At 45.7% G+C, this 27,612-nt stretch overlaps 1 protein-coding gene across 4 annotated transcripts in view; it reads right to left on the reverse strand.

The window, feature by feature from the left end:
- NRK (Nik related kinase) overlaps nucleotides 1-27,612 on the reverse strand; it is a 95,343-nt gene that overhangs the window by 65,976 nt on the left and 1,755 nt on the right. For all 4 annotated transcript variants that reach the window (XM_053273782.1, XM_053273781.1, XM_053273780.1 and 1 more), the window contains exons 2-4: nucleotides 21,390-21,455; nucleotides 8,781-8,837; nucleotides 541-666 (exon numbers count right to left, since the gene is read on the reverse strand). In XM_053273782.1, coding sequence (XP_053129757.1) covers nucleotides 541-666; nucleotides 8,781-8,837; nucleotides 21,390-21,455 — 249 coding nt within the window. The remainder of the gene's footprint in view (nucleotides 1-540; nucleotides 667-8,780; nucleotides 8,838-21,389; nucleotides 21,456-27,612) is intronic.

Genomic DNA, 27,612 nt, shown 5'->3' on the forward strand with positions numbered 1-27,612 from the left:
CTGGACCAAGCAACATCATTCTGGTCTCTATACTACCACTCTTTGCAGTGAGCCCCTTGAGACAGCAACATAGGAAGCTACCATATACCGAGTCAGACCATTGGTCCATCTAGCTCAGTACTGTCTTAGGACATAGGAACATAGGAAACTGCCATATACTGAGTCAGACCATTGGTCTATCTAGCTCAGTACTGTCTTCGCAGACTGGCAGCGGCTTCTCCAAGGTTGCAGGCAGGAATCTCTCTCAGCCCTAGCTTGGAGATACCACGGAGGGAACTTGGAGCCTGGATGCTCTTCCCAGAGTGGCTCCATCCCCTGAGGGGAATATCTTACAGTGCTTGCCCTGAAGACAGCCTTGCTTTGAATGAATGAATGAATGAATAAATATACAATAAAAGTAATAAAATTAACCAAATTGAGTCAACAAGTTAAAAGGCAGCCTAAAAACCACAATCGTTTCTAATTAAAAGTTATTTTAAAAGCTAGAAACTGAGCGTGATAAATACTCTGAGCTACAGCTCAGTAAAAAACGTTACGTACCCACAGCTGGTCGTCCTGACCTGCAGGACTTTTCTTTACAAATGCTCCATAGTAAGTTGCAATATTCCTATGATGCGAATATTTCTTCAGCATGTTTATTTCCAGTTTGATTTCTTCTTCCTCATCCTGTAAAAAAAAAAGAGACAAGATCACGGGTGGCAGAGCTGTCTGAATCCTGACCAGGGGCCTAAGAGGACATGTGCAGAGCAGTTATCTTGCACAGCTCGCTGTTATTTCACTAGAGCTTGCACAAGTAGAGAGTAGAGCAAGTGGTCATCCCATGAAACTGACGGCCAAGAAACTGAGGACCAACAAAGGGAAGTACTTTTTCACACAGTGCATGATTAATCTATGGAACCCTCTGCTACAGGATGTGGTCATGGCCACTAGCTTGGATGGCTTTAAAAGGGGCTTGGACAAATTCATGGAGGACAGGTCTATCAAAGTCTGGGGGCTATAGGCCATCTCTAGCCGCAGAGGCCTCTGAATACCAGTTGCAGGGGAGCAACAGCAGAAGAGAGGGCATGCCCTCACCTCTTACCTGTGAGCTTCTCAGAGGCATCTGGTTGGCCACTGAGTGAAACAGGATGCTGGACTAGATGGGCCTTGGGCCTGATCCAGCAGGGCTGTTCTTATGTTAAAACAACTTCTTGGTAGACAAGGTTTGGGTGGAGAAAGTGGATTGAAAGACTTTTCCCTCCATCTCTCCTAGAACCTGGGGTCACACAATGAAATTGATTGCTTCTACATACAAGACAGTGGTTCTACATATAATGCACAGCTAACTTATGGAACTCACCGCCACAAGATGTGGCAGCAGCTCCTGCCTTAGCTGGCTTTAAAGGGGGTTGGACAAATGCATGGGGGAGAAAAGACCCATTAATGGCTAAATGGGAACTTTCATCTTCAGACAAGATGCCACTGAATATCAGTTGCTGGAAGGGGTGGGGGCAACAGCATCATATTCCTGACTTACGGATGGCCTTCCCAGAGGCATCTGGCTGGCAAGTGAGATAAACTGGGATGCTGGGCTAAATGGTGGTCTTCTTCAGGCTACCTGGAGAGCTCAAGAATGAGGTGAAGCGCTGTACTCACATCTACTACTTTTAAATCATGATTTAAAAAAAAAATAAATGGAAAAAGAATAGCAATACAGCAATCAAAGAGAGGTTAATCAGGAAGTGACTTTAACCACTTGCAAACTCGTTTTCTTTGAGGTTAAGGGTGTATGCTTTGTACATTAAACATGCGTGGGATTCGGAATGGCTTCTGAAAGCGGATGTCTTATGCATCTAATAACCTTTTGTTCCAGAGATTGTAGTGACTGCATATTAGGAGTACTCGTGTGTAAAGTAGATGTAACACCAAATAGGAATAGAAGGAGGAGCTGTGTAGGCAAACCAGCTGCTTGCTGAGGAAAGATGTTTGTTCTGTATGCTGTCTCCATCTGAATTCTTGTGCTTTTGGAGTACAAACATAATAGAAAAACCTCTCCTTTACTCTGAACCCACAGGGCTCTTTCAGCATTCTTACTGTTGCACTCTTAATGTGCTCAGAGACTATCTGGTCTGCAAACAACGGCAAAGCAACTTTGATATGTCAGGAGAATTAAAACGCACTGAAAATTGGCAACCCCCTCCCCACCTCTGAGCAAATCACTAGTTCCAAGCAAATCGCTTATTTTATTCTATTTTACACATTAAAGAAGTCTAAAAAAAATTGCTTTTCAACAACAAAAAAGTTCTCAAGGTGGCTTACTTAGAGAAAGGAATGAGAAAATGGTTCTTTGCCCCAAAAGGGCTCACGGTCTAAAAAGAGGAATAAAGGCGGACACCACCAGCAGCTATTGGAGGGATGCTGTGTTGAGGCTGAACAGGAACTTATAAAAGAGCCGCCATTCTAAAAGGTGCAAATTTGCCCAGCTAGTAAAGGTTGTTTCTGGGCACAAAGGGTTATTACGTGCATAAGACACACACATTCAGAAACCATTTTGAAACTCACACTGTTTAGTGTACAAAGCACACACCTTTAATCTTAAAAGGAAAAGAGTTCACAAGGTGGTTAAAGTCATATCCTGATTAACCCCTCTTTGGGTATTATTACTCTTTCTTAATTAACAGCAAGGACTGAAGAGTAGCAGATGTAAAAACAGTGCTTTACCTCACCTTTGAATCTGCCAGGTAGCCTTAAGCAAGCCACTGTCCTCTCAGAATCAGCTCCCATCCAAAATCTGGGGTTCATAATACTGCCCTAGCTTAGTGGGAAATCAGGGTGGACAGATCAGGATCTGCTAAGCCAGGAGGTCCCAACTTTGGGTCCCCAGATGTTGTTCGACTACAACTCCCGTCAGCCCCTGGGAGTTGTAGTCCATCAGAGGAGAGCTGGTCTTGTGGTAGCAAGCATGAATTGTCCCCTTTGCTAAGCTGAGTCCACCCTGGTTTGCATTTGATGGGAGACTACATGTGTGAGCACCATGAGATTTTCCCCTTCGGGGATGGGGCTGCTTGGGGAAAGCACCTGCATGTTTGTATGCAGAAGGCTCCAAGTTCCCTCCCTGGCATCTCCCAAGAATAGGGCTGAGAGAGACTCCTGCCTGCAACCTTGGAGAAGCCGCTGCCAGCCTGTGTAGACTATCCTGGGCTAGATGGACCAAGGGTCTGACTTGGTAAATTGCAGCTGCCTATGTTCCTATGACAATATTTGAGGACCAATGGTTGGGAACCCCTAGATGATCTGCTGGATCATCCCCTGGATGATCTGCTGGATGATCTGCAGTAAATTGGCAAGGATTTAACAATTGTTTAACAGCAGCAAAAGGCTTCCTCCTGCAAACAGATTTGTATTGTATATGCAGATCATTTCAGTGTATGGCTCTACACTGGATATCACCTGCATATACAGAAACCAACTGCTGGTTCCAAATACATAAAGGATCACTTTCCACGAAGGAGTTGTTTTCTTCTTCTTCCACTACCTTAACCCGTATAGTCCCCATCAGTTTTGGAGGCAGCAAGAGAACTGCCCTGATACTGCACTCATCCATCTCTGAAAGACTGCAAAAAAGAGGTTTTCTGGGACCACAAGAGAGACAGTATTTCCTGGATAATAATACCTGCCACCATTTTCCATTTGGCTCCACTCCATAAGAAGAGCCCCGCTGGATCAGACCCAAGGCCTACCTAATCCAGCATCCTGTTTCACACAGTGGCCCACCAGATGCCTCTGGGAAGCCCACAGGCAAGAGCTGAGGGCCTGCCCTGCTGCTGCATCCCAGGAAGCTTTTCACACGGCGCTTCTGAAGCCCTTCAACTCCGGAATGGAGCAGGGGTGCGTTCACATATCGCCTAGATTTACCCCAAAGTCCCTGCGAAATTAGGGTTTTTCACAGCACATTAGAGTGTAGCCGGGGTTAAAAAAAAAAAATCCACTATTTGTGTTGGTTTTGGGGGACAACTTCAAGTTCGCAGTAAAGCCTCCCTGTAAATTCGTGGTAAAACCTGCTATGTGTAAAAGCCCCCGAAACTGGTATTTAGAGGCATCTTGCCTCTAAGGCCTAGTATCTATTCTGTAGCTGGCTCTGGTTGGTGGACTTGCGGGGGGGGGGGGCGGTTTCTAGTAAAACACCAAGTAGATTCCGCAAGCCTGAAATCTGCTCCTGCCTGTTAGAGGAATGGCTGAGATAACATCTGCCTGCCACATCCTCTGAACTGAATACCTGAAGTGTCCTGCAGGAAATGCAAAGTCGCATTATCAGATGGAAGGCCACCTAAACTGTACTGCAAAAGAAGAAGCATGAAGCAGGCAGAGACGAGCTTGATGCACCCGTGTCTGGTGCAACACGAACCCCTCATTAGAACCGTTTCCCCCTCAACAGATGAAGAATGAAAGGCTTTGATCTCATTAAAACATGCCCTGCCCAGTAGCGCTATCATCAGATAACAGGAAGTACCACCAGCAGCGGGGGAGATGCTCGGAAAACCACACTTCCTCTCTGATCTAGCCTCGCAGATGATGTTCCCACACCCCTCCCAGAAATACAAATCCGAAACGAGCTCTTCCTGACAGATGGGTCGATCATCCTGTGCTGACCACAGCATCCTGCTGTCTGAGCAGTTCACAGCCAAACGGCCCAGGATCAAAGCTTAAGATAAAGGGGGACCCAGAAGGGCAGACCGAAATGTTGCCAGGGTCCTTCGAACTGGAACAAAATGCATTTTCAGCATCGACAGAATAGAAAGGGCTTGGGAAATACCCTACGAATATTACCATCCGTAAGTTCCATTTGAATGAATACTGTCTGTGCAAACCAGCAATTCTTTAACTGTGCATTGTGAGAAGAATCCTAGAGTGCTGTGAGAAATAAATTGACTTAAATCATGATAAGCTTCTGTGAGTCCAGGGAATACGGCTTCACAGAAAAGGTCTCTGGATGAGTTACTGTTCTGGCAACGCCTCCTTCCAAGCAGCCTCCACCAAAGGCAGAGATTCTTCCCCGTCAATTGTTTTAATTGGCAAAACTGGTCAGCAAAAACCCTGAGAAGCTGTTGCTAGTCAGGGTAGGCAATCTTGAGTCACGGGGACATAGGAAGCTGCTTTATACCAAGTCAGACCCTTGGTCCATCTAGCTCAATATTGTCTACACAGACTGGCAGCAGCTTCTCCAAGGTTGCAGGCAGGAGTCTCTCTCAGCTCTACCTGGAGATGCCAGGAAGGGGAACTGTTTAATCTTCTCCATGCAACCATACAGATGCTCTTCCCAGAGCAGCTCAGCCGCCTCCATGCCCTGAGGGAATACCTTACAGTGCTCACACTGTAGTCTCCCATTCAAGTATAAACCAGGACAAACCCTGCTTAGCAAAGGGGACAATTCATGCCTGCTAGCCACCTAATGGCACAGGCGGGAAGTAACCTGCCTAGCGAGCAAGAGGTTGCCGGTTCGAATCCCTGCTGGGAAACACCTCTGTTGGGCAGCAGTGATAGAGGAAGATGCTGAAAGGCATCATCTCATACTGCGGGGGAGATGGCAATGGTCAACCCCTCCTGGATTCTATCCAAGACAACCACAGGGCTCTGTGGTTGCCAGGAGTCGACACTGACTCAATGGCACAACTTTACTTTTTTACCGCAAGACCAGCTCTCCTCCCCAGATGGACCAATAGTCTAGCTCCATAGAAGGCAGCTTCATATATAATTAAACAGTACACTTTTTCAGCTATGGTTCTATAGCTAAAGCTATGTTTTAGGGGTGCTTCTGCATCCAAGTCTCTCCCTAGTGTCCCAGGTTGAGGCGGTGGCCAGAGGTGCCTTCTATCAGCTTTGACTGATACGCCAGCTGCGTCCGTTTCTTGAGATAGACGACCTCAAAACAGTGGCACATCTGCTGGAACCTCCAGACTGGATTACTGCAATGCGCTCTATGTGGGGCTGCCCTTGTATGTATTCTGGAAACTGCAGTTGGTCCAGAATGCGGCAGCCAGGCAGGTCTCTGGGTCATCTAGGAGAGACCATATATTACTCCCGTATTGAAGGAGTTGCACTGGCTGCCAATATGTTTCCAGGCAAAATACAAGGTGTTGGTCATAACCTATAAAGCCCTACACAGCTTGGTCCCTGGGTATTTAACAGAACGTCTTCTTTGTCATGAACCCACCGCCCATTGAGATCATCAGGAGAGGTCCGTCTGCATTTGCCACTGGCTTGTCTGGCGGCTACTCAGAGACGGACCTTCTCCGTTGCTGCCCCGAGGCTTTGGAATGCGCTCCCTAGTGAAATAAGAGCCTCCCCATCTCTGACAACTTTTAAAAAGTCTTTAAAGACACATCGGTTCACCCAGGCTTTTAACGGATATTGTTTTGATTGTTTTAATGTTGTTTTCAGAATATTGTTTTAGAATTTTTAAATTGTTGCGTTTTACATTTTTGTTTGTTTCGTTTTTAACTCATGTTTAACTTTTGTTTTTATCTTGTTGTAAACCGCCCAGGGACGCAAGTTTTGGGCAGTATAACAATATGTTAAATAAATAAGTAAGTAAGTAAGTAAATAAATTTGATTTGCGAGAGACAAGAGGCCATAATTCAGTGGCTGAGCAGAAGGTCCCCGTTTCAGCCCCAGTCTGAAACCTTGGAAAAGGGACTGCCAGTCAGAAGGCCCTGGGCAAGGTGGACCTGGTTGAGAAGAAAGGAGCTTCACACACACAGTGGTGCTCCTCAAATTTATGCTATAACTGCAACACCACTTTAGCCATTAAATACTCTCTTTCCCTGAGCCTTTGGGAAATGGGAGAAAAAAAGCCACATTTGCATCGACAACTTGCCCTCTCCTCTGCCCGGCTGGCGTGCCTACAGTGGCCTAGATTCCAGAGAGGAACTGGCTGCTATCTGAGGGGCACGGATATTATGAAGCACAGCAGGGGCTGCAGTGAAGCAACAGGAAATCTTCTATTTGCTATCTCTGGAAACAGATAATCACCCAGAAATAAGCAGGAAGAGGCTTTGTAGCTTCATTATTATAGACCAGCAAAATATACACAACTAGCGTCTTCAATTGCCATGCCCCAATTGTACTAACACGATTGGAAACAAGGCCAGGTGGCCGCCGAACCATCCTCAGTACTTTCAGAAAGGAAAGCCAAGCGCAAAAAGCTGTATTTATACAAGCAGACCATTTTCTCCCATAAAAAAGCCATAATTTTTACAATCCGGCTGGTCATTCTGTATGTCCCCATTATAACTTTTATTATCTACCTATCTACCATATTTATATACCACCTGATATGTGAATCTCTAGGCAGTGTACACAATCTAAAACAGAATATAAAACAGAGTGAAAACAATTGAAATAATTTCACAGAATAAAAAGGTCAAAACAATTTCATAGGATAAAAACAATTTAAACAGTTTAAAATTAATTTAAGAGCCTGAGAAAACAGGTGCATCCTGAGGGTCTTCCAAAAAGCAATCAGAAATGGAGATGCTCTTATTCGGACAGTGAGCATATTCCAAAGCCCTGGGGCAGCCACGGAGAAAGCCCAGTCCCAAGTCGCCACCAAACAAACTGGTGACAATCATAATCGGATCTCCCCAGATGATAGGAACATGGGAACATAGGAAGCTGCATTCTACGGAGTCAGGCCCTTGGTCTATCTAGCTCAGTATTGTCTTCACAGACTGGCAGCAGCTTCTCCAAGGTTACAGGCAGGAGTCTCTCTCAGCCCTGTCTTGGAGATGCTGCCAGGGAGGGAACTTGGAACCTTCTGCTCTTCCCAGAGCGGCTTCATCCCCTGAGGGGAATATCTTGCAGTGCTCACACATCAAGTCTCCCATTCAGATGCAACCAGGGTCGACCCTGCTTAGCTAAGGGGACAAGTCATGCTTCCTACCACCAGGCCAGCTCTCCTCTCCTTAGTAGGCCGCAGGGTTCATGACAAAGAAGGCACTCTCTTAAAGACCCTGGACCCAAGCCATTGAGGGCTTTATAGGTAATAACCAGCACTTTGTATTCCACTCGGAAACATATTGGCAGCCAGTGCAATTCTTTGAAAATTGGCATTGGAGCCCTTGTGGCCTGAAAACTACCCTGCGAGATAGGCTAAGCAGAGGAATGGTGGTTGGCCCAAAGACACCCTATGAGCTTTCTGGCTGGGGCAGGATTTGAACCTGGCTCTCCACAGTCCTAACCCAACACTCCAAACTGGAGCAACCAACTTGACGCTACCCAGCTACCATCCAACTAGAACTCCCATAATCTCTGGCCACAATGGCCAATGCGGCGAGGGCCGAGGAGAGCTGTGGTCCTCATCAACCCTTTCCCTACCATTTTAGAGGTTGTACTTTACTGTGGTTTCTTCTAATGAATTTTTGTGTAAGCCACCCTGAATTCATTTATGAAGAACGGCAGCTCATAAATCTTTTAAACAAACAAGCAGACCGGCAACAGTTTGGAGAGCCTCAGGTTGGCCATTCTTCACCGTGCGGGCATGTGAAAGGAATGAATTGTAGCCACTCACTTACACAGAAGAAAGGGAACAGGTGCAACCAGTCAGGAATATCACGGATTGGGAGCTGAGCCAGCTTCCCAGCTACCAGGACTCAAGCCAGCTGCGATTTGCATAGCCCCGCCCCATAATCTGCATAGCCCTGCCTTGGGTTATATTCTTTCGGTCAACACTCCCACGGATGGAAGTTTGGAACTGGCCCTGGGTTGTACCCCTCCCAGCAAAGCCGAGCGAAGCGTTTGCTCACCTCCGTCACATTCATCACCTTGATGGCCGCGAGCTGCCCAGTCTTCACGTGACGACCCTAGGAAGGTGACAACACAGCACAGGTAAATAAGGAGCCGTAATTATGCAGAGTAATGATCTGTGCAAGCCACCGAATCAAATCAGTCATTTCAACAGGCATCGTCATAGGCAGAGTTTTTAAGCTGCTCAGTTGAACGAAAACAATTTCCACGGCACCTGATAGCAGCAAATCAATATGAAACCGCAAGGGTGATATTCAGCGACGCGGATAGAGAGAGCAGACAGAAGTGATGTGGCATCTAAAACCCACACCTGCTTATATTCTGGCGTCAGGGCAATATTCTGTACAGAGAGAGAAAGCTTTATAATGCAGTGCAAGGAAAGAACTAAAGAACTGACGGAAAGACCAGTGTACCCCGAGAGGAAGGCAAGAAAGAAGGCACCCAGGCCAGAGAGCTCTTGTCCTTGGCTCCCGAAAAGACCAAAAGCCCAAGACAACATTTTATTAACATTCTGTAATTTGCTTCTTTTAATATTGTAAACCGCTTTGGGTGCCTTTGTCAAGGCAGAAAGCCGGTATACAAATGTAGTAAATTAATAATAAATAATATAAATAAAGTCCTTCTATATGCAAAATCCATGCTTGGTCACAGAGAGGACACCCCAAATTCTTCAGGCAACGCTGCCCTAGTCTGCCTTCCTCAACCAAACTGATCCTCTGATTTTGGTTTAGCACTACATTTATACATGCATACTTTTCTGGTCAGTGACCATAAGGAAGACGATGACGATGACATGTATAGACACACATCCAGTGTGGCTGACTACAGATTGAGGCGGCCCTTCATGAGGCAAGGTGAGGTGGTTGCCTCAGGCAGCAGATTGTTGGGGCAGGTGGCAAAATGTTCCTCGCCACCACCCTCAAACCAGCTCTTAGGGACTGATGCGGCTCTTGCATGCCTTGCAAGGAGTGCTTCTCACGTTGCTTGCAAAGTTTGGAAGAAGCATGAGATGAGGAGAGGAGAGGGGAGGAGAGGAGAGGAGAGGAGAGCTGTGGCAATCTTCCTGTTGCTCATGCCACTTTCAAAGCTTGCCAGGGCTGGTTGGGGGGGGGGCTGGCCCCCACCAGGAATGTGGGACAAATCTGCATCTGGCACCTTGTCTCAGGGTGGCTGGCCACAATACCTCGAGCCACCCCTGCTGTAGAGATACGAATACGACGAATATTTATATACCGCTTTTCAACAAAAGTTCCCAAAGCGGTTTACATAGATGTAAATAAATAAAAATGGCTCCCTGTCCCCAAAGGGCTCCCAATCTAAAAAAGAAACAGACAGATGCCAGCCACAGCCACGGGAGGGATGCTGTGCTGGGGCTGGATAGGGCCAGTTGCTCTCCCTCTGCTAAATAAAGAGAATCACCACTTTTAAAAGGTGTCTCTTTGCTGAGTTAGCAGGGGTAATGAGATGAGTGCACTACCCCAGACAGAGATTTGCTCCCAATTCACATCCAGCTGACGTCACTCTCAACTTCACTTCCTTTAGCAGCTCTCGTTCCTTTGTGGGAAGCCATTGTTTGCATTTATTTCCAGGCATTGAAAAGCTTCACAGCATAGTTCCAAGTCCTTCCAGACAAGCTGGCACCTGCTTTTAACCCCCCAAACTTTGCCTGAAGTGAAATATTCTGCAAGTTTCCCCAGTCAGCTTCCAACTCCCCTGGGAAGATGGAGATTCTGTTGCACCTGTTAATTTATTTTTAAGTGGATGGGAATTAAATTTCATCTGCTGGCTACCGACACGGCTGTGTTAATGAGACCAATAGGAATGAGGATTGAGACATTACTCATGAGCAGGACAGCGGTCTGTGGCTAGTTTCAGCTGATTAATGGGCCAGAAGATTTGAAAGAGTTAATACCCTAAAAAAATTGCATGAATGGACCATCTCTCCAGAGTTACACCATTTAAAACCAGAGCTAATGATTTCCATCACCCGCTGCAACAGCTGGGCTTGAAAAAACCCATCTTTCTTTGATGGCAGTTAATTAGAGGAAATTTTTCGCCATAAGATTCCTTGACAACTTTATACAGTCCGGAAGAAGACCCATTCCATATGTTTAAATCACCTCGTAGGAAAGGCCAGTACTAAAATATCTCGGTGGCAGGTTCAGTTTTGTGTTCAGATTCAGCATAGGTAAGTTAGAAAATGCACTCTCCCCTCAGGATTTTTCTTTTCTTTTTAATGCCACCACTGAGGGCCAAATATACTTATTTCTCATGCACTAAAGAGCAGATGTGGAGAGAGACATCTGGATTGGGATCATGGCAAAGGGTTCATTAAGAGCCCCTTTCCCTTTATGCTGCAGTCATGGTCAACACACACGCATGCATACCATGGCTGCTCTTTAAAAGGGATAAAACGTGCACATGACTGACAAGCATAAGCCCGATTCAGACGTTATGCTGTTTGAGTGTACAGATGCCTGTACACTCGTACATGTGTTTGACTGTACCGGGTTTCATTTTAAAAGTGAACCTGGATATAGACCCTTCAAATGCATAGTACACATAGGAAATGTATTTCTGTACCTGCATTCAACATAACATGTGAATGCCTGTACCTGTGCACACCATACACTCATTGTACAAGTGTTGAACGTAATGCGTGAATGGGCCTATAGTCATCGTAGCATGTAGTTTGGCCCTGAAGTGATTAAAAGCACAGTTAAGACTTTGCTTTGATTCCCAAGCTATCTTCCAGAATAGGGTTGCCAAATGCTGGCTTTCCAAATCCAGTTGCCTAATTTGCATTTTATGTAAACTGGCTTGAAAATAATTTTGGAGCAGAAGAGTGACTGCACATTTTGCTCCATCACTCCACTTCTACAAGGGCTAGAGCTTAGCTTTTTTTAAAAGATGAAAGCTGAAATCCAGGTAAATCTGGGTGGGCTAAGCAATCTGGGTGAGATGCTTAAAATCGGGGTGAAACCAGGAATTTCAGGAGGCATGGCAACTCTATTCCAGAACCACGTTCCATCCGTTTCTCCATCTTGTCTGGTTTCACTACTAAGAGATAAGCCGTTACTCGTGAAGGCCGTTACTTCATGCAATGAGGCTGAAACTGAACCAGTGCACCCCCACTGAACTCTGGCCAAAGCTACTGGGAAATACAGGCCAGCACAAAAGCCGATTAAACAGAAACAGGCTGAGAGAGTGGTGTGATGATAAGGCCTGACTCAAACCATCCAGCTCAGGCTTGTCTTCTGGTATGAGCCATGGACGGGCTTCATTTCTCTTGCTGGGTAGCCACAGACCTGACTGTCTTTTCCTCAGAAAGGTATCCGAGTCCATTTCTGCTTCACTTTTGTCTCACTGCATTCAGTGCTCAAGAGAAGCCGGGAGTCATAACAGCCATGTCCAAATCTAGTACGGTTGTCCTATGCTGGCTTTCCAAATCCGGGTGCCTAATTTGCATATTATGTAAATTGGCTTGGAAATCATTTTTGAGCAGAAGAGTGACGGCACGTTTTGCTCCATCACACCACTTCCACAAGGGCCAGCACATCAACCCAAACAGTTTGATAGGTTTAAAGTTATTCAGTATTAATAAGAACATAACAGCCCTGCTGGATCAGGCCCAAGAAGGCCCACCTAGTCCAGCATCCTGTTTCGCACAGTGGCCCACCAGATGTCGCTGGAAGCCACAGGCAGGAGTTGAGGGCATGCTCTCTCTCCTGCTGTTACTCCCCTGCAACTGGTACTCAGAGGCATCCATACAATGAATTTTAACCGGAGCATTTAAAAGCAAGGGCTTAGTGCTTGCCAGTCCACTGGGTGCCCTGACACACACTGGCCAGGATAGCAGGAGCAAGTTCCTTTCTTACTGAGCAACAGGGCAGAATACTGCTTGCGTGCTTCTCCTTACACTTTCATAAGGACTAGAGACTTAGTCCTCTAAGAACAAGAGGAGCATACAGGGGCCTGGAAATTTCTTGAGGGGAGAAGGCTTCCACAGCACCCCCTGCAGCGGCAGTCTGCTACCTGACTGCAACGCTGCATACGTGGCAGTGTGGTGGTGGTGGTGTCAGCGGCATGGTGCAGAAGCCAGACCAGTAGGAAAAGGTCCAGCTAAACTGTCTCCCACGGGGCACCTTCTCGGAGCTCTGTGCGTGCAGAATGCGCAGGACTCATTTGAAAATGAGCAGGTCCTCAAAACGATGTTTCTCAAAAAGCAAATACAGGAAAATACAAAAAGGAAGCCCAGGAAATACTTGAAGATTTAAAAAAAAAAAAAAACCACACACACACACATATGTACACTTTCACACTTCTGCAATGGCAGTCTGGATCAGTTCACTGTTGTCATGCCAACTATAAATCTGTTAATAAGCTCAACTCCCCCCGCACCCCCCGCCGAAACACCCCGGCTTTAAAAGAACGACCTTGTTTTTAAAGCAGGGAAGAGGGAGGCTTCCAAATCACAGCATCCACTAAAATCAAAAGATATATTCCTACTTTTTGAGTGCTGGCAGCACATTTTGGAAATTCAGGAGGTGGAAAATCCAACAGGCACTTCTCACCCCCACCCACTATTCATGACACCATTCACCAGGAGCTTCTCCTGTGCAAACCTAGTGAAATGCACAACAGAGCCCCCAAAGTGGCCTTGTTGCCTCACTAGGAAGAGCTGCCTTTTTCTTTTTCCATTTCAAAGCTTGGGCCCTGGGTATTTAAGAGAACGTCTTCCTTGCTATGAGCTACAACGCCCATTGAGATCATCTGGAGAGGTTCGTCTGCAGTTGCCACCGGCTCTTCTGGCTTTGGAACACACTCCCTGCTGAAATAAGAGCCTCCCCATCTCTTACAACTTTTAAAAGGGCAGTCAAGGCGCAGGCTTGTTCACCCAGGCTTTTAATTAGATACTGTTTTAATAGTCTTAACTTTTTATATTTTAATTGTTGACATGTGTCAATCTTTTTATTGGTTTATATTGTTTTGTAAACCGCCCAGAGAACTTGTGTTTGGGGCGGTATAAAATATGTTAAACAAACAAACAAACAAACAAACTTCATGGCGAAAAGGTCCATCAACGGCTACTAGTCGGAGGGCTATGGGCCACCTCCAGCCCCAGAGGCAGGATGTTTGTTTTGTTGTTTGTTTGTTTGATTTCTGTACCGCCCTTCCAAAAAAATGGCTCAGGGCGGTTTACACAGAGAAATAATAAATAAATAAGATGGCTCCCTGTCCCCAAAGGGCTCACAATCTAAAAAGAAACATAGGATAGACACCAGCAACAGTCACTGGAGGTCCTGTGCTGGGGGGTGGATGCCTCTGGATCCCAGTTGCAGGGGAGTAACACCAGGAGAGAGGGCATGCCCTCAACTCCTGCCTGTGGCTTCCAACGCTGGATTAGATAGGCTTTGGGTCTGATCTAGCAAGGTTTTTCCTTATGTTCTTATGCAACGATGGAGGACCCAGTTCCGGAAGCACAAGCCAGGGTCATAGCCTCATGTCTGGGGAGTTGAGACATTATGCTGCCAGGTGGGTGCTCTGCTTTCTGTTCATAGCCTCTGTCCAGGCTACCCACGATCTTTGCTCTTGAGGATTTGGGAGTGATCGAGGAAAACCCTGCGGTGTGAGCGGGATCCAGGCATGGGATAAGGAGTGCATATCTGAATCCCCGGGTTCAGTGGGGTCTGCAGGTGGCTGTTCTTTATAGCTGCAGACCCAGAGCGCCCACCTAGGGAGACCGGACTTCTGGCCCCAGCACATACTGGGGGCAGGTAGGCTCACCTTCTAAAGAAATCCCATCAGGCTTTGACATCCTCCTTCTCCAGACCCATTACAAAAAAGGGCATTTAGAGAGCAAGAGCTTCAGAAAGCCAAGCCCCTTATTACAGGGGAAAGTACAGAAAACTCCAAGAGTATATATGTGAGGACTGCTCCTTGAAACTAGGCAAAAAAAAAAAATCAGTGGAATTGCACGATGAGGCCACTGGACATTTTGTTAGCTCCCACACCCTTCAATTTATTCTATGTGGGTAAATTACAAACCTTCATTGCTAACTTCCTATTTTTGATCTTGATTTTTTTTTTTTTTAAAGGAGGATCAGCCTAAACAAACTGAAAATCAGCCAGACGACCAGAACTCTTGAGGGGAAAATACAGCTGACCGAGCAGTTCCAAGACAATAGCTAAACAGTCGACAACAGATGCCTGATCTAATGGATAACAGAAAAAGAACCACGGCTGGCGACTTTAAAAGGAACACAGGCAAGGAAGGCAAACTTTGCTCAAGGGGCGGGAGGGAACCACCACTCGGACTGCACGTTTCTTGGACCGGCTGACAAAATTGCTTTCCCAGCCCAGGAGTAAAGCTCAGGATGGCCAGGTTGCAACCCGGAGAGTCAAACCGATTCAGCCCGAATCGAGAGCTGTGACTTCTTCCATCCATTTTCCTATCCTATTGCTCACCTCTTCCCTGTTGAATGACTGTCGGAAGCCTCGTCCTTTGGGAAGGTGGGGTGAATTTGGCTGGAAGCCTCGTCCTTTGGGAAGGTGGGGTGAATTTGGCTGGAAGCCTCGTCCTTTGGGAAGGTGGGGTAAATTTGGGCAATTTGCCTTGAGACATCCGGAGACCCACGTCAGTGGCAACACCGTAGAAACTCCTGCCTGGGGTCTCCCTGTCCGTCCCCACCACCACGCCCCAAGAGTGTGGCTCCCACCACGGGAGCTGCATGCCGACTCAGCCAGACCCCGACGGGGCACTTTCTTCAGCTGTATGCAGTGGCAGTGCTGGCTAGGCTGTTCTTTCTGGTTTGCCCCCAACAGCGAGCCCCAAATGCCTATATATTTACATAAATCAGTTCACCAATATGCATTTATTAGAAGAAAAGCCGTCTCCTGCCTATATTTTTGCTGTTTTGTTTTCGGCATTGTATTTTATTATCGGAAGATGCCATGAGGCCATTTTATTTATATCAAGATATATATATCCTGCTTTCCCTCTCCAACGAGGGGGTGCTCAAGGCGGCTAACAACGATCTTTAAAACTGCTGGTAACAGCAATAAAAACGAAGCAACACAACACTAAAGAGTGAGCAAAAAAACTAGCCAACCAGCAACCGAAAAGCCAAAGAGAGAGAGAGAGAGAATCTGCCTTTATGGAGAAAAGGGGCATAGAACCTTATAAATCAGTAGTCTCCGCAATTATTCAAGACTATGCAGAGTATTAAGCTTCAGCCACAGTTCCACACAGGCCCAATAAACAATGAATCAGGGGGCACTCATGACGACGACGACTACAATGAATATTTATATACCGCTTTTCAATAGAAAGCCACCTAAAGGCTCAGCAGGGAAGTGACATGCCTAGGGAGCAAGAGTTAGTTAGTTAGTTAGTTCGAATCCCCACTGGTCTGTTTCGCAGAACATGGGAAACTCCTATATCAGGCAGCAGTGATCTAGGGAGGTGCTGAAAGGCATCATTTCATACTGTGTGGGAGGAGGCAATGGTCAACCCCTCCTGTATTCTACCACAAAAACCACATGGCTCTGTGGTCACCAGGAGTGACAGCATGATCTTTCCTTTCCTTTCAATAGAAGTCCCCAAAGCAGTTTGCGTAGAGGGGAAAAAATAAATAAATAAAGATGGCTCCCTGTCCCCAAAGGGCTCACAGTCTAAAAAGAAGCATAAGATAGACACCAGCAACAGCCCCTGGAGGGATGCTGTGCTGTGGGTGGATAGGGCCAGTTGCTCTCCTCTTGCTAAATGCAAGAGAATCACCACTTTAAAAAGATGCCTTTTTGCTCAGTTGGCAGGGGAACTTAGGCTTGATGGGGTGGCCACTGGCTCCTGGGTCTTACCATGAAGAACACGGTTATCAGTTAATGCATATTTTGTATAAACTCTCAATAGCTTGCAATAAAAAGGTTCAAAGGGAGGCAAAGCTAGAATGAGGAACGAGGGAGGGGCTGAGGGATTCCTGCCACCACCCCTGCAGTCCCTAGAAGTACACAGGCTTTCTTAGGATGCCAGGAGTTTAAGTGTGCTTTGCAGTGTTTCTTTTTTTAAAAAACCCAAAACAATGGCTTAGCCAGAATATGCAACCAGGATCTGAAGTTCTTAGCAAAGCAAGGTCAGATAGAAACCGCCTATCCTTCACTGCAGTCAACACAAGTCATCTGCTCCCGGGCAGAGAGGGGCAGCAAAGGGGGAACCCGCACTTCTGCCCCCAGCCCCGGGCGGCTCTCAAGTGGCAGCGCCACTGCAGGTGTGCTGGCCTCCCCGGATTCCTGCCATAAGGAATGTCTATTTTGTGATCAAATATCTGCAGAAGCCATTTGGCCTCTTTTTAAAATGGACTGCTTGAACTAATTTAATCAATCTTTCATGTGAAGCTGGACGGGGCGAATATCGAAGTGACGCAATTTCTCTTTCAGACTCCTTTTTTTATTTCTCAGGTTCGTTGTAAACTACATTTGCGGACAATGCATGTAAATAAATCATCGAGTCCATTATCTAAATCAACAGCATATTTTATAAATGTCCCTTTCTTTATGCATTTTAGGAGAAATGCGCTCCGACAGAAAGTTATAAAAGCAAGATATTTAAGCAAATGCAGCGTAGCAGAAATGATGTGTAAATTGTTTATTCATTTTTCTTTTAAAATCCCAGGTGTCTTTTATTTTCTTTGGGGGACGGGGGAGAACACTAACACAAATAAAACATCACAACCTTTTACTCAATAGACCTAGAAGCCGCCTGGTTTCCAAAGAATACATTTGAAAAGAGAGAGGAAAGTGAAGAAAAAGTATTTTTGCTTTTCTCAAATAACTTCGTTTTTTAAAATTACATAATTGCTACACAGAGTATTTTGGTAAGGAAAGAAAATCAAGAGCTTGAGGAATATGAGCCATGACGCTTATCTTTAAAAGGCAACCAGAATCACACATGACAATTATAAACAGTGTCCACAGTTTGCTTATTGGCAAAGCACGCAGAAGTCAGAGAGGATGTGCCAGGCAGGCTTTAGCTACCAAGGGTGGAGCCAGAGACCAGAACAGAGAAAATTTAGCACAACGCCGAGGACAGTGGGAGGTACCTGCAACTTACAAGCTCTCAGTCTGACTTCTTCAGCTGCCACACGTGGTTAGGGGCACCATGTAACCAGCCGCACAGCAGGTTTCAGGGCCAAAGTTACTGAACCTTACAAAAAGAAGGGTTATCGGCGCTTTCCAGACTAGACCCTACAACGGGAATCAGGACGTATCTCGGAAGTGTGCTTCCACGCTTCCTGCGTCGTGACACTGTAGTCCCTATGCAGACAGCAGGGGGCCGTTCACATTTCCAATGCCTTGTTGCGAATTTAATCACGGCGATATAGAGCAAGTACGTCGTATATCCAACGTGAAAAAGTTGCGGTTCTTTCGGGTTGTTAGTTGCTGCGAGACTGTTCCCCCTGCTGTTTAAGTCCCAAATGCGACTTGCCCGAATGGAGGCATTTCGTTGCTGATGAGTAGCTAGTCTGGAAAGTGCCCTGTTATTTATTATTATTATTATTATTATTAATAATTCAATTTCTATACCGCCCTTCCAAAAATGGCTCAGGGCGGTTTACACAGAGAGATAATAAATAAATAAGATGGCTCCCTGTCCCCAAAGGGCTCACAATCTAAAAAAGAAACATAAGACAGACGCCAGCAACAGCCACTGGAGGGATGCTGTGCTGGGGGTGGATAGGGCCAGTTACTCTCCCCCTGCTAAATAAAGAGAATCACCACGGTAAAAGGTGCCTCTTTGCCCAGTTAGCAGGGTTGCTACAGGCCCTTTGTGATTACACCATTTCTGTGTGCAAGCAGAGAGGTCTGAGGGCAGAAACCACCTCCAGCAAACCAGAGGAGGGGAAATGCTATACGGTTTCCTGCGTGGAGTTTCCTCTAAGTTGTTTCCGTCTGCTGACCCTAGACATTGTTGGGAGAGGCAGAGGAAGGAAGGGAGAAAAAGCAGAGAGAGAGAGAGATGGGGGGATGTCTTCAAATGCAGTTAATAACACTGCTTTAAGAGCACCGTTTCTTGTATTCAGGTCTTGGATGTGCTAGGAAAATTAAAGGTCCCATAACTTAGGCTTGGCATGCAAGTTTTAACAGTTTGCTAGACATTCCCTGTCAACAAAAATGCTTACTAGAAATTTTTATCACAACTGGGTAAATGCCAAATTTGTTTTAAAAGAGGGACAGGAGATAGCAACCAGGCAACCCACACTAAGGGTGGCTCCAAATCAGGGTGGGGGGAAGCACCCTCTAAGACAAGTAGTTTGCCCCCCTATCTGCCTCTCCATTTCTGTTTCAGGAATCTCAACGCGGGACCCAGCTCACCCACCAAGAAAATCACTTTGCCCCTTCTGTGCCCCCCATATTCCCCCCCTAGTGCCCCACTGACTCTCACCAGCCTGTCTGTTCCCTCTGAGAACTGCCCCCCTCCCTAGCAACATGTCAGAATCTGTTCAGGCTCAAGGGAATCCTCAGCAGAGGACTCTGACATGGCCCCTGAAGAACCTCGGATGAGAGAAGACCCCCAGCTTGGCCCAAGAAGAAACCCAGGTCAAGTAGGGCCCCTGAGGAAGACCCCAGCACAGCCCCCACAAAGAGTCCGGTTGTGGAACCAATGGAAGCCATCCTCTCTCTCTCTCTCATGCACACAGACAGACGCAAGGAGCTTGAAATACAAGATTTCTGCAATGAGCTATATAATGAACAAGAATTATTAAATGGACAAAGTACCTGTAAACAGCCATAACTGTGTGGGGTATCTATAAAACAAATATCAGGCTCAAGGCCACAGCAGAGTCGATTCCTTCTTCCAACTTCTTGAAAAAAATATTTTTTGGCACCTTTTCTGTACACATTTCTTAAATTTAGCCTGCAAGTAATTGCCCAAGGCACTCCCATCCACTTCAGGCTTCAAGGCACTCACTGCTTCATAATTTAACAAGGCCATGCAATTCATTGTGCTGCTCTTGGCTGTTGTTTTTTTTTAAAATCACTGAAACATAAATAAATCTATATTGTATGTCGTTCTCCCTGCTCTGAAGAAAAACTGCTCTCTTGCATTCTCAGTTAGGTGCTTTAGCATGAAACCAGAAATGTGGGAAATGAGACCAAAGAAAAAGCACTTTCCAGAAAGAAAAACCAAACGCAAAGCTCTTGTCATGCCACCTTCACCGATTGCTCGGATCCTGCCAACACTGCAGGACAATGTAGTCCAGGGATTCTCAACGTTGGGTCTCCAGATGTCATTGGACTTCAACTCCCATAATCCCCAACCAAAGACCAGTCCAGTACCATCTAGTGACCCAACTTTGAGAATCCCTGATGTAGACAGTCAAGGAAAGGCCCAACCAGCATTCCCTCTAAGAGGGAATTTCAGAAGTTGCTGACTACAACTCCCAGCATCCCCAGCTGCGATGGTCTTTGGCTGCCGTATGTTTCTTTTTCCAGAGACCTGCTACATAGGCTCGACCACAAACAGGATCCCTGGAATTTGAATCTGGGAGCTTCTGCATGCAAAGGATGTTCTCTACCACTGCGTTAAACACCCTCCTCACCAAAAGGACAGTTTTGTGCCCGAGGCAGAAAATCTAAACAGAAGACCTCTGTGGTGGCAAAGGCATTAACTCAGCCAAATGACTGAAAATTTGTTGCTTTTTAATGGTACCCTGAGGCAGACCCCTTCATCCTGCCTAACAATATGGCTGGCCTCCAACGCCATAGCATGATGCACTTCCTCAGGGAAATGTTGCATGCTAGGCAGGATGTTTAAGCAGAGGATGATGTCCACACCACAGACGACAGACAGATTGCCAGTAATATCTCCCCAAATGGGATGGTCTCAGAGAAGAGAGGGGAGGGAGACCTGGCTGTTTTTTGTTTGCAATTCATGCGTGCGAGTCTAAAACTGCTCAGGGTTCAGCACTGAAATGGAGAGAAAACCACGTAGTGTCTGGAGAACCAAAGGAGAAACTTCAGGCTAACTAAATACTGTATTCCCCAAGTGTCAAATCAAGGGAAAAATATATTCCCATCATGACATCCCTGATCACGTACTGTATTTTGTCTCAGCACTGGGTGGAAAAATATTGAAGAATGACTGCAAGAAAGACCATTCTTAGTTGTTGGGTTTTTAAAAAAAAATAACTCATAATCTAAAATTTCAAAATGTGTAATTTTGATTGTGGTTTTAGCTTGGATTTTTAACTCGTTTAGCTTAATTTGGTGCATTTTATTAGTCAGGTTTTACATTGTAACTATTTTATAAACGTTGTGAGCTGCCCCGAGCAGTAGTGAACTGGAGGGGCAGAGTATGAATATTTTAAAATAAATAAATAACGGGAGAGAAAGAACACCTATGGAGCAGTCATCATAGTTTTTCACACATTAGAAAAAGGAGAGGAGAAACACACTGAAACTTCTAATACAGACCACAGCTTTGTTTAGGATCAGGTAGAATTAATTACACTGTATTAAGACAACAACAAAATAATGCAATAGTCGTGGTGTTCAGTTCTGCCCATTTGCCATGAAATATATTGATTTTTTTTTTAAAGTTCCCAAACCTTATAGACTTGTCCATATGTCCCATTGCCAACAACTTGCACCAGTTCGAATATCCCTGCTGGATCCTGGAGTCGGGGAGAAAGATAAAGAAGTGTATTATTAATTCTTATTTAAAGCAGACCAGCATCTCACATGGAAAGACACCTAGGAACATAGGAAGCTGCCATATACTGAGTCAGACCATAGGTCCATCTAGCTCAGTATTGTCTTCACAAACTGGCAGCAGCTTCTCCAAGGTTGCAGGCAGGAATCTCTCTCAACCCTATCTTGGAGATGCCGCTAGGGAGGGAACTTGGAACCTAGATGCTCTTCCCAGAGCAGCTCCATCCCCTAAGGGGAAGATCTGACAGTGCTCACACTTCTAGTCTCCCTTTCATATGCAACCAGGGTGGACCCTGCTTAGCTGGGAGGACAAGTCATGCTTGCTACCACAAGACCAGTTCTTGTGATCCAGAATTCAGTTAATAAAAGCTTTGGGGTATGTGCAATTCAGTGGGAAAGTCTCCTGCACAAGCATCCTTATAATGGACAACAGGAGCTGTGTAAGGGCTGAGTCGTTCTGGCACACTGAGAATAAGAGGTATTGAGAATAAGGCTCATGTCCTACTGAAATCAATCAGCACGGAAGCATTTCCACCCTGCAAAGAGTTAACAGAACAGCAGCTGTGTCCAGAACCATGTGGATGGCAAGTTCTGGAATGTGGAAATATCAATGCAAGGGAGCCACAGCTATTCTGGTAAAGCACGGACAGAACAAAAAAATCAAACTGTGCTCACCCAGGCCAACCCATTTTTCTAAAAACAGCTTGGAAGAGAAGGAAGATAGGGGGGAATGCCTATCCAAAAATCACAGAGGAGCCGGTGCCAAACCAGGGCAGTACAAATATTATGCGGTTTCAAAGGGTGGTGCATAACCACTTAACTAGCAACTGTTGCTTCATTTTGGAACACAAGAGAGGATTTTTTTCCTCCAATATTGTCTCCCTGGACCTAGTAGAAACATCTCCACCTGTTGCTTCCCATCATGATCACTGGCTGAAAGTAAGGCTCACAAGACTGGCTTGAGTATTTAAGTACTTGCATAAAACTGTGTTCCTTCAGGGCGTAAACATGGATCCTACTGAAAGATGGTTTTCTTCTGCTCTAATACAGCTAATCTTAGTCAATTTCCATCTACTCTCTTGCAAAGCTTATCTTGCACATAACTAAACTAATCTGCAGAAAACCTGAACTACCCTAACCAGTTTTATTAAGGGTGGGTCTTTTATGCAAGGACTTTGAAACATTTCAAAGTGAGAGCAATTTTTGGCTGTTTTCCTAAACAATAAAACTTTGGTTGCAAATTACAGATTTTCTGCAAGTTACTTTAGAGATGTAAAATGAGCTTTACAAGAAAGAGGTTGGGTTTTGGGTGCGTTTTTTTACAGGGTTGTTTCAACGCGTTTTACTGCCAGACGCCTAGTTCTTGTGGTCAAACGGCACAGGATATACATCTGAAAATAAAAACACTATTGAAAAACACCTTCTCATGCCTGCACCCACTACAGAAAATAAAATCAAAACTGCAAAACTTGGCTTCCACCTGGCTTAAGTATGAAGGAAGTACATTAAGCTCTGGTTTCCTGTGGAGCTCTCTTTCTCACAGCCATACAGAGGAGGATAAATACAGCAAGCTGCCTCTGTGGCATCCAGGTCAGCTGTCTTGCTTCAGCCTTTTGGACTTTCTTGTCCAATGATAAAGACAAAGCAAGAAGAGCAGCATATGGTACAGTGCATTACAGTAATTAACCTCAAAGTGATGAATGTTTGGGTCAGGATTTTGGCATCTGTCAAAGGAAATGGAGCAAACTTGGCAGTGCTTGGATAGCAAAGGGCCATACTGGCTCTGGGCGACCAAATGCGAGCACAGAGGAAAAACGACATCAAAGATGTGTCCAGCTCTAAGATAATTAAGAACTTGGCCAAGTTAGAAGACTAAGCTCCAATGTACCACATAGATCGAGGGCTCCGATCAGAACAAGGACACAGCAAGGACCAAATTGAGAGTCTGCCACCATTATCACGGCTGCCTCTGGCAAGACCTAGTTTAATCTTGCAAGGTCATCTCCGCTGAAAACCAGCTTGTAATTAGCTATTGGCTTAGTCACCTGTGGCGAGCAGGACTGACCTCCAGGCAACTAGGCAAGGATTTATTTTTTTAAACTGTTTTTTGGTACATTGTGAGAGAATAGCATTTTGTTCAATGTAAAACGTTAGTGATGTGTTTAGTTTTTCCCTTCATTTATTCTACCCAATCCCTGGAAAGAAAGACTAAGAAGTTAGGGATCTAGGGATCTTTTGGGTTAGTTCAAGAAAGGTAAGAGACTTGGTTTCTTTCTTAGGAGAGTGGTCATCGTTTGGCGGTAGAGTACATGCCAAGCGAAGAATACTTTATAAGGGGACCAGACAAATTTACAGAGGACAGATCTATCATCTATCAGATCTATCTACCCACAACAGCTAAACAGAGCCTCCATGTTCAGAGGCAGTATCCCACTGAACAACAGCTGCTAGGGTGCGGAGAGGAGGAAGCCTGCTGACCTCGTGCCCTCCAGCTGAGCTTCCTAGAGGAATCAGTTAGACCCCTTCTAAATGGGCAAAAAGGCAGCTCACAAAGTGGTGATTCCCTTTTATATTAAGCAGGGGGAGAGCAACTATCCTTATACAACCCCAGCACAGCATCCCTCCAGTGGTTATTGCTGGTGCCTACTTTTGGTGAGAAGCAGTATATAAATATTTGTAGCAGAATCTGGTGGGCACCAGGGGTTTCCAACAGAGGGCATTAGTATCCGGGAAGGAGGGAGGGTACCCCCGGGAGGGGATCACTAGCACCCGGGAGGGAGGTACTCAGACCTCTCCTGCCTTCCCACGTTGCAGTCACTTTATTTGTTCCCCATTTGAGGATCCCGGGCTTGAAGCCAACGCATCCTCCACGATGCGTCCGCTGCAGAAGGGGGTGGCGAGGGTGGACACCCTCCTCCCCTGCTCTGACTGGCTGGCTACGTGCAGCAGCTCAGGGTACCCCTCCCCTCAGCCTGACTGACAGGCTTCCGAAAATCAGCTCTGAACAGTGCACTCCCACTGAAATTAATAGGACAGGTTTATTGGTCCCATTAATTTCAATAAGACTGCTTAGGAAGTGAGCCAGTGACTGTAACTGCCTGCCTCCCTAACTCCAGCACTCAAATTTGTGTTTGTAAAAGCCTACATACACAAATTTAAATGTTACAGTTATGAGAGGGGCTGCTGGTGTGTTTCTCAGACTATGGGAAACACAGCGATATAGGAAGGTGCTGAAAGGCATCATCTCATAGTGCACGGGAGGAGGCCATGGTCAACCCCTCCTGTATTCTACCAAAGACAACTACAGGGCTCTGTGGGCGCCAGGAGTCGACACCGACTCATCGGCACACCTTTACTCCAGTCACTGATGTACATACAGACTAAGTTACTCATCTGCAGCAGTCCTATTAAAATTAAAGGGACAAGTTTACTTGTCCTATTAATTTCAATAGATGTTACTCATGAGTAACAGTCTGGATGTAAGCCAGTGACTAGAGCAACCACTCCCATAACTGGAACGTAGGAACACAGGAAGCTGCCATATACTGGGTCAGACCATTGGTCTATCTAGCTCAGTATTATCTTAACAGACTGGCAGCGGCTTCTCCAAGGTTGCAGGCAGGAATAATCTCTCTTAGCCCTACCTTGGAGAAGCCAGAGAGGGAACTTGGAACCTTCTGCTCTTCCCAGAGTGGCCCCATCCCCTGAGGGGAATCTCTTCCCGTGCTCACACTTCTAGTCTCCCATTCATATGCAACCAGGGCGGACCCTGCTTAGCTAAGGGGACAAGTCATGCTTGCTACCACAAGACTAGCTCTCCTCTTCCGTGTGTGTTTGTATATACACACATATATAAACACTAAACATCTCTATGGGGTTCCTGAAGGTTTGCAACAGAAGGGGGTACACTTCCTTATTAAGGTTGGGAACCCGAGACAGACTTTCCCAGAAGTCTGTACTATGTTCAATGGGTCTTGCAACAAAATAAGCAAGCACACGGCTGTTGCTTTAGTTGCAACTGATGGTAGCTAGAATGGAGTCACCAAGAACAAACTTGTGGGGCTATCATGCAAAAGCTTGGTGGATCAGACTTTGACAGATCATGCAGAAAAGCTGCAAGGTATCAGCCCCAGCCTTACAGACTGCTGCTGAGAAGATCCCCTGCAAAATCAATCCTATTCCACAGAAATCTCTAGCGATACCCTCCAGAAGAAATTAACAAGAGTGATAAATTGTATCCGCCAGATACCAAGGAACTGGTCTCTGGAGTTCATATTAATTTTGGGGGGTATATATAAATCTCTCCACTGAAGTTTAACTGAAGTGATGGATTTTATACCTGATGTACCAGCCCTCCTTCCCCCGGCTGGGAAAAGGCTGTGAGATGTGATGGGATCTTTTTTAAATTCTGTGTGATGAACAAAAACCAGCAGGATTTATGTTACTCCTCCTAATGGAAAAGGACTGCACGTTGCAGGATGATTTTGCTTTCTCCTTTTGCACTCATAGGGCGATATTTATGGGAATCGCTTCTTGATTAAGACTCTGGGCCCAGGGGTGTAGCTATAATTGAGTGGATGGGTTCAAAGAACCTGGGCCCCCCCAACTCTACTGCTCCCTATCTTCTTCGTATCTCCCTCACTCCAAGGACTGTGCGACTATGGCAGGACCATGCGACTAGGGCAGGACTCTTTAGAGTGACACTCTATAACAACAAGGATTTATTAAGAATTGGACGATAAGGAAAACTATAGAGGCATCAACAACTGCTGCTCCAATTCAAGCAAAACTCTTCCTCAGGAACTACAAGAACCATGAGGTCAAATCCAAGCACTTAGACAAAAATAAACTCCTTGACATGTCTAGCTAAACTGGTCCCTATCCTTTCTAGTTATTTCCAGGTAAGGAACTTCCAGTTGATTCCCAGGCCAAGGCTGTTAGTCTCTCTTTTCCCCTACAAGAACTGCTGATCAGACCTCACTCTGAGGCCTCCAGGGAAGAACTGAACTCTAACACACCCTTCCCTACATCTCTACAGGCGGTTGTCCAGTAAACTCTGCCCCTCACTCTGGACTAGGCCACAAGGATTTGATTCTCTGGGGCTTTCTTCCTTATTTGGAGAGGCACACCTTCCAAGCAGTTACTCTAACTGAGGACTAGTCCTCCCTCAAGCCTATCACTGCAACATGCAAACTGCATAACTGTGAATGAGGAAGAGATGAGAATCTAGAATCTCATGATTTCCATTGCAAATCTCACGATTCCATTTTCTTTTCATATCCCAAGAGTCCATCAGCCTGAGCTGGGTGGAGTTAACTCACATCAGATTGGCCCAATGACATCTGTTGGTGGAGATAGCTTGAGTGGAATACTCTAATAACTCTAAAGATAATATGCTGTGAACGAGGAAGGCCTCAGGATGAGGTTCATTCCAGCCATGAAATCACTAGGTGGTCAGCAAGTGATAAGCAAGGCACAGTCTCTCAGCTTCAGTGCCACTTCTTTAACATAGGGCTAACAATACCACTGGTCTACCTTACAAGGTTGCTGTAAGGATTACCGAGATACTGTATGTGAAGTGGAAATAATTCTCACTTTGCACACTGTCTCTTGCAGGTTAATTGTGGGTGCCTTCCACACAAAAAAAACAACAACACACAAACACACATCCCACTCTCCCCGCAAAAGAAAACCACCATATAGTAAGCATGTTTTATTTGCAATATAGACATTGCTGGCTGTATGTATAAAGTTGTGACTGTTCCATTCAGGAACAACTTGATTCAGTCACTCGGGCATTCTACTCTCTCAACTGCAAATGCTCAAAGCCACATGTCTGGTCAAGTGGGAATTTAAAATATTATTACTCCATAACAATCAATATTTGGTTCCCCAGATTATCAATTTATTGTTGGGAGTCTTAACTACACTAACTTCTAGATTTCTATGGCAAGAACATAAGAACAGCCCTGCTGGATCAGGCCCAAGGAGGCCCATCTATTCCAGCATCCTGTTTCCCATAGTGGCCCACCAATGCCACTGGAAGCCCACAGGCAGGAGTTGAAAGGGGCATGCCCTCTCTCCTGCTCTTACTCCCCTGCAACTGGTACTCAGAGGCAT

The sequence above is a fragment of the Hemicordylus capensis genome, chromosome 11 (assembly GCF_027244095.1).
Source record: "Hemicordylus capensis ecotype Gifberg chromosome 11, rHemCap1.1.pri, whole genome shotgun sequence".
Taxonomy (NCBI): domain Eukaryota; kingdom Metazoa; phylum Chordata; class Lepidosauria; order Squamata; family Cordylidae; genus Hemicordylus; species Hemicordylus capensis.